The sequence below is a fragment of the Ictalurus furcatus genome, chromosome 27 (genome assembly GCF_023375685.1).
Source record: "Ictalurus furcatus strain D&B chromosome 27, Billie_1.0, whole genome shotgun sequence".
Lineage (NCBI taxonomy): Eukaryota > Metazoa > Chordata > Actinopteri > Siluriformes > Ictaluridae > Ictalurus > Ictalurus furcatus.
In genome coordinates, this window is record NC_071281.1 from 5,311,363 (window position 1) to 5,318,862 (window position 7,500).

At 43.7% G+C, this 7,500-nt stretch overlaps 1 protein-coding gene across 8 annotated transcripts in view; it reads left to right on the forward strand.

Moving 5' to 3' along the window:
- The window catches only part of LOC128602643 (voltage-dependent P/Q-type calcium channel subunit alpha-1A-like), a 50,233-nt gene that overhangs the window by 7,574 nt on the left and 35,159 nt on the right, over positions 1-7,500 (forward strand). For 7 of the 8 annotated variants that reach the window (XM_053616541.1, XM_053616548.1, XM_053616544.1 and 4 more), the window contains exons 4-18: positions 887-1,039; positions 1,169-1,356; positions 1,448-1,551; positions 1,887-2,002; positions 3,327-3,365; positions 3,491-3,577; positions 3,781-3,957; positions 4,090-4,202; positions 4,436-4,548; positions 4,781-4,912; positions 5,472-5,544; positions 5,630-5,747; positions 5,854-5,921; positions 6,003-6,109; positions 6,571-6,703. In XM_053616541.1, coding sequence (XP_053472516.1) covers positions 887-1,039; positions 1,169-1,356; positions 1,448-1,551; positions 1,887-2,002; positions 3,327-3,365; positions 3,491-3,577; positions 3,781-3,957; positions 4,090-4,202; positions 4,436-4,548; positions 4,781-4,912; positions 5,472-5,544; positions 5,630-5,747; positions 5,854-5,921; positions 6,003-6,109; positions 6,571-6,703 — 1,721 coding nt within the window. The remainder of the gene's footprint in view (positions 1-886; positions 1,040-1,168; positions 1,357-1,447; positions 1,552-1,886; positions 2,003-3,326; positions 3,366-3,490; positions 3,578-3,780; positions 3,958-4,089; positions 4,203-4,435; positions 4,549-4,780; positions 4,913-5,471; positions 5,545-5,629; positions 5,748-5,853; positions 5,922-6,002; positions 6,110-6,570; positions 6,704-7,500) is intronic. The other variant, XM_053616549.1, reaches the window with a different exon arrangement.

The window sequence follows — 7,500 nt, forward strand, 5'->3', positions numbered from 1 at the left end:
TTTCATTTTATCATGTGGAGCCATAGATGTGTTTGGATGTTGGTCAGATCAGAAGATAAATAAGCAAGGTGAGATTTCGGGTATGAACAATGCATTGGAGCCATTGTGGTCCATGGAGAACTGGTACCTTTATTGATCCAGATCCGTTCATCACGGTCCTCTTCTTCTTAGGAAAAGGGAGATTAGGGAGATCTGACTCCAGGGTTCTCCTCAGTCCTGCCAAAACCTTCTCAGGCCCATGGTGCAAAAGATCATTTACGAAGAGAACAATGCTAATATACTATGAGTAACTGTATTAAGTGGCACACCAGGATCATCAGAAACTGTGCTTCTTCTGAAAAATCTCCACTTTAAGAGGAATGATGTTTGGTCATGATCACTCATCTCCTCACTGGGATGTGAGTGGAAGCAATTCCTAGTAAAAAGAAATGGCAGGAAGTGTTCTTGTGAGCTTCTCGGTCGATGAGCAGATGTTCTGCAGGAAGAATCATTGATATGGATGTAGTGATGTTCAGTGATACATGTATGGGATGCTAGGTGAAGAGTGAACATTACAGCGTACATTAGCGCAATCTACTGCCAATGTTCTGTACCGAGTATTCAGTCGTGAGAGCAGAATGCAGTTGATGTCATCAATAAGTAATAAAAAGAGATGAATGGAGAAAACTGTGTGTTCTCTGGTGACGAGTTTCTTTATCTGCGGACCTGAGCAAGGTTTTTAGGAGGTTTAGGAGGACCGGACACTGACACGAGAGCATTGTCTTAATCTACAGCACTGATGGCTGCATGTACACTGTAGAAGAGCTTAGAGAATACGGAGAGAAGGCCAGAGAGGTCACAAACATGAGATGAAACACTGTGTGTGTGTTGGTCGTTTATCTTCCAGGCCTGCAGGTGGTGCTGAAGTCCATCATGAAGGCAATGATCCCTCTGCTGCAGATTGGTGTTCTGCTGTTTGTAGCAATCCTCATGTTCGCCATCATTGGCCTTGAATTCTACTGTGGAAAATTCCACAAAGCCTGTTATGACAATGTCACAAGTAAACACATACACAAACACACACACACACACACACACACTTAACACAAGTACAACAAAAAGAAACAAGTAGCTAGAAATGAAGCCAGAACATCTTTGTGTGTGTGTGTGTGTGTGTGTGTGTTTGTAGAAGAGCTTCTTGACGATCAGCTGTGTGGTGATGAGTTACCGGCACGTGTGTGTCCTCCTGGATCTGTGTGTAATGGCAAGTGGCTCGGACCAAATTACGGAATCACGCAGTTTGACAACATTCTGTTCGCCGTTCTCACTGTCTTCCAGTGTATCACCATGGAGGGCTGGACAGACATGCTTTATTATGTAACCACACACACACACAATAAATTAATCAATTATCAAATCGAATAAAACTTTTACTGTGTACCAATTATGTGTGTGTGTGTTTCTATAGAGTAACGATGCTTTAGGAAGCACCTGGAACTGGATGTACTACGTCCCGCTCATTATCATTGGCTCTTTCTTTATGCTGAACTTGGTGTTGGGTGTGCTGTCCGGGTAAGTATGTGTGTGTGTGTGTGTGTTTGTGTGTGTGTGTGTGTGTGTGTGTAAGAGAATGTGTGTAAAGATATTGTAAAGATATAATTTGGATAGACCGTTTGTGCATTTGTGAAGTTAGATCAGTCATAAAAATATAGTAACAAAATAACACAAAACCCCCAAAACCTGAGGACAAAAATCATGAATTGTCACCACAGCAATACAAATATTTACATGTGTGTGTCTGTGTGTGTCTGTGTGTGTCTGTGTGTGTCTGTGTGTGTCTGTGTGTGTGTCTGTGTGTGTGTGTCTGTGTGTGTGTGTGTCTGTGTGTCTGTTGGGGGGGTCCACAGTGAGTTTGCTAAAGAGAGGGAACGAGTTGAGAACCGCAGTGAGTTTCTGAAGTTGCGGAGACAGCAGCAGATCGAGAGAGAACTGAATGGATATCTAGAGTGGATCTGCAAAGCAGGTATATATTTATATACACACACACACACATACACACACACTAGGGATGTCACGGTACCAAAAATCTAGTAATCGGTACCAATACCACCAAAAGTACTCGATACCAAAGTCAATACCACGGTGTGGTTTAAAAAAAAAAAAAATTTTATATATATTTTTTTTTTATAAAATTAAAAACTCCTGGAGGATATCCTCCTCTGGCTGATACTGGCAAAAAAAAAGAGAGAGAGGGATATTTTAGTTATAAAACACTATCTGGCAATGACTAATAACAAGTGCTAAGTGCTAATAACAAGTGCTAAACGCGCGCACACACACTCACACACACTCACACACACACTCACACACACACCCCCCTTATACTCTGAATGCAGGCATTAGTTTAAATTCACTGATATGGTGGCAGGACAGAAAGAGTTATTAAAAGCATGAACAGGTGAATAATTATTAGTGACATGAGGCTACATTTATCTGACAGGACACGGGCTGAATGGCGATGCATGGTGTCCATTAGGAGGTAGTTTAGAACATCGCAATGCGTTAGCGTCGTTAACAAATAACTGGCTATCGCTAACTTTACACGGAGCGTAACGTTAGCTGGTTTCACGGCCACAAAGCCAGCTGCCGCAAACAAACATAATATAGGACCGTCTTTCAGGTGCTTCGGCAAATCCCAGGTGTTTCCTCGCTTTGTTTGAAATGAATGATAGCATCGGTTGCACACCGGAAACCAACGCTACCTTTCCTCTCAACAAGCTTTCCTTTCTCTGCCTCTCAACGAGTCGGGGCGGAGCCAAACTTGTCACCATTTTCTGTAATTTTTCCCCGTGTGCTTGTAGGCGTTCTTCTTCTTCACCACTTGTGGACCGACTAAAACACTTACGCGTATTTGCTGCTGTAGTTGCAACCTCGGTAACTTCATTAACAATGGTACCTACACTACTGCAGAAAAACAAGTACTGTCACGATTTAAGAATGTTGGTACCGATTTGATACCAAAGTATCAGTTCTCGTGACATCCCTAACACACACACACACACACATATAAATACACACACACATGAACATTATATATGCTATAAAAAAACATGCTGCTGCTAACAGTAACACTCTCTCTCTCTCTCTCTCTCTCTCTCTCTCTCTCTCTCTCTGTGTCTCTCTCTCTTTCTCTATGTCTCTCTCTCTCTTTCGATGTCTCTCTCTCTCTCTCTGTGTGTCTCTCTCTCTTTCTCTATGTCTCTCTCTCTCTCTCTCTTTCGCTGTCTCTCTCTCTCTGTCTATGTGTGTGTGTGTGTCTGTGTGTCTCTCTCTGTCTCTCTCTACAGAGGAAGTGATTCTGGCTGAAGATGACACTACTGCAGACCGTATGAATTTTATAATGCATATTAAATAACCAAGTTTTTGTATCAGTTTATGTAAAACCTTTTATATAACATTGAATGTGTGTGTGTGTGTGTGTGTGTATGTGTGTGTGTGTGTGTGTGTTCAGGCTCTCGCCGTAGACCCACTATTAAAAAGAGTAAAACTGACCTGCTGAACCCAGAGGGTGGACAGGATCACATGGGGGATGCAGTGGGTGAGAAACACACACCTTACACTGATACTAAAAAAAGGGATCTAAAGCACTGAGTGTGTAGCTCTACAGCGCCCTCTGCAGTTCTCACCTGGTATCAATTACATTCTGCTGCACACCTGGTTATCATAATAGAAGTGTGTGTGCAGTTGATTACAGTGTGTGTTAATGTTTGTGCGTGTGTGTGTATGTGTGTGTGTGTGTAGGTTTGAAAGCTGACAGCTCCAGTTTTAGCAAGAAAGAGCGGCGTTTCCGTATCCTTGTACGTAAGATGGTAAAAACTCAGGCGTTTTATTGGACCGTCCTCAGCCTTGTTGGTCTGAACACACTCTGTGTCGCCGTTGTCCACTACGACCAGACCGAACTGCTGTCCGACTTTCTGTGTAAGTGTGTGTGTGTGTGTGTGTGTGTGTGTGTGTGTGTGTGTACACCTGGTCAGGATGTGATCAGCTCTGATAATTGAGTGTTACAGGTTGTGGTTTCTCCTGATTGTGATTGGTGACCTCTGACCCCAGTCTATGCAGAGTTTATATTTCTGGGCCTCTTCATGATGGAGATGTTGATAAAGATGTACGGATTGGGGACGAGGCCGTACTTCCACTCCTCCTTCAACTGTTTCGACTGTGCAGTAAGTGTCCTCATATTCTACAGGGAGTATTCTGACCTACCTCTCTCTCTGTCTGTCTCTCTCTCTCCCTCTCTCTCTCTCTCTGTCTCTCTGCATGTGTCTCTCTCTCGCTCTGTGTGCTTCTGTATCCTTCTGAAATGCCACACTGAGGTTCTTTGAGGTGTTCTGTTGTCATGGAATTTGAATGAATGAATGTGTGTCTGTGCGTGCGTGCACGTGTGTGCGCATGTTAGGTGATCGTCGGCAGTATATTTGAGGTGATCTGGGCAGTGATAAAACCTGGCACTTCATTTGGGATCAGTGTACTGCGAGCTCTGAGACTACTCCGGATCTTCAAAGTTACAAAGTGAGTGTTCGAGTGTCAGTTCCCTTCAGTGCAGTGTGTTTAGCGTAGCGCGTTTAGCGTAGCGTGTTTAGCGCAGCATGTTTCACTCTCACTGTGTCTTTGTGAAAAACTTAACAGCTCGTAGAGGAAATTACAGAGTTCCTCTCTTTAGCTGGACATTCTAACTAAATCTGTACTACTTTTCTGCCTCTCTCTGCCTGTCTGTCTCTCTGCCTGTCTGTCGCTCTCTCAGGTACTGGGCGTCTCTGCGTAATCTGGTAGTGTCTCTGTTGAATTCAATGAAGTCCATCATCAGCCTTCTTTTCCTACTCTTCCTCTTCATCGTGGTGTTTGCTCTTCTGGGGATGCAGCTGTTTGGGGGACAGTCAGTACCACACACACAGACACACACACACACATACACACCCCGTCAGAGTGAGTAAGTCACAGGTAAATAGAGTGTAAAAACTCTCAAACATTTCCTTCTTTAAGTTCTGACACACTTCGTGTGATTCCTGTCTGAGCTTCTCTGCTGATCTGCATCCATTTCTAGGATCTCAGAGAATTTTTGATATTGGCCTTTAGTGCAACAGCTGATCAGGGTCAGGGGTGTGGTCAGGGTGTGGTTTTAAACCTGGACAGGAACTGAGGATCAGGACCCGGAGGACCCATGACTAGACTGATTAAATAAGCAGAGGTGGGAGATTATAAACATTCAGATGTGGGAGGGATCATCATGTTCATGATTTGTGCATATGCAGCTTGAGGGAAGAAGAACCAGAGACAAACATCACTGATGTCCTCAGTGGAGGGAGGAAGCATGAGAACTCCAATCTGTGACGGACAGTTCACTGGATTTTCACCAGATATTTTCCCAAGATTTAGTCACACTGTTATCCCACATAATGAATCCATATGAAGTTCTGTGTGTGTGTGTTTTTAAGGTTTAACTTTGACCAGGGAACTCCCCCTACAAACTTTGACACCTTTCCTGCAGCCATCATGACTGTGTTTCAGGTGAGGGAAACGTGTGTGTGCGTGTGCGTATGTGTGTTATAAATTTCATAAAATGATGCAATCTGACATGGCGTGTGTGTGTTAGATCCTCACAGGTGAGGACTGGAATGTGGTGATGTATGATGGGATCCAGTCTCAGGGAGGCGTTCACAAGGGAATGATCTCCTCTGTGTTCTTCATCGTACTCACGCTTTTTGGCAACTGTATCCTTCACATAGTCACACACAATGACCTCCACACACACACATGCACGCACACATACATACACACACAGTGTTTTTGAAGGAGTAATACCTTGACTGGTATCAGACACGCTGCTGAATGTGTTCTTGGCCATCGCTGTTGATAATCTGGCTAATGCTCAGGAACTCACCAAGGTGTGTGTGTGGGTGTGGGTGTGTGTGGGTGTGTGTGGTTTGCCGTCTTAAGGTGAGTATATGTGTGTGTGTTTGTATCAGGATGAGCAGGAAGAAGAGGAAGCCACCACACAGAAAATCGCTCTCCAGAAAGCTAAAGAGGTCGCTGAGGTCAGCCCACTCTCTGCTGCGAACCTCTCCATCGCTGCGTGAGTCTCTCTCTCTCTCTCTCTCGCTTAATCACACACGCATACACACACAAACCATCCCGCTGTATGAAAATTCACAAGTGTAAGTTAAGAGACTTGCTCAATTGCATGACACCACTGACATACAGGCCTTCATGAATATGTATAATTATGCAAATAAATCTTAATGAGCTTACACAATAATCGCTCAGCTGATTGTAGAGCCATATTAATCCTGCTGTGTGTTATTGGGGTTTTTTGTGTGTGTGGTCCATTTCCTCCCTTTCTTCCAGTTCTGCTCTAAACTCTTTCCCTTGTTCACTTCACTTCTCACTGTTCACTTGCTTAAGTCCCCTTGGCCATTGTAAAGGTCTTTATTGGTTTTAATAGAGTTCCTTAGGTGACCGTTAGATTAGTGTAAGATAAGGAGTCAAGTCTATAACATGTTGGGTGGATAACATGTTGGGTTCTGTGTTTCTCAGTAAGGAACAGCAGAAGAACTCAAAGCCTCCTAAGTCGGTGTGGGAGCAGCGCACCAGTGAGATTCGGCGCCAGAACCTGATGACCAGCAGAGAGGTGCTCTACAACGAACTGGACGCTGAAGACCACTGGAAGGTCAGAGAAACTGTAATGATGATGATGAAGAGGAAGAAAAGAATGACATGGACAGGGAGGAAAGTTCGAATGAGTCACAAATCAGACACATAAAGATTGGAGTGTTTAGCCCGGTCATGCTAGCAGGTGTTCTTGCACCTTAGTTCTAATGACAGAACTGTAGCGCACAAACAAACAGTCAAAAAGAACAGAAACAATAATGAGCAAGACCTCTCACCTGTTTAAGTATTAAAACATGTCTTATATTATTGTGGTAAGATGTGGTGAAGATGGAGCTCTCTAAAAACTATTAAATTGTCTGAGTTGTAAATGACTTTGGAAGGATTGTGGAGCTGAGGCTAAAGTCATAGGATGTAAAATTCTAAGATCAACACTTGTACACATCACTGAACATGAAGAATGTGGATATTGTAGTGAATGTAGGTAACATCTGGATGTGGTGAATATAGAGAACAAATGAGATGAAGGTAGAGAAAATGGAGGAGGAAGGGGGGAATTTAGGGATAATGGGGAACATATGGAATGTGGGGAGTGTGAAGAATGTGGGGAATATAGAGAATGTGGGGAACATGGAGAACATAGAGAATGTGGGGAATATGGAGAACATAGAGGATGTGGGGACCATTGGGAACATGGAGAATGTGGGGACCATTGGGAACATGGAGAATGTGGGGACCATTGGGAACATAGAGAATGTGGGGAACATGGAGAACATAGAGAATGTGGGGACCATTGGGAACATGGAGAATGTGGGGACCATTGGGAACATGGAGAATGTGGGGACCATTGGGAACATA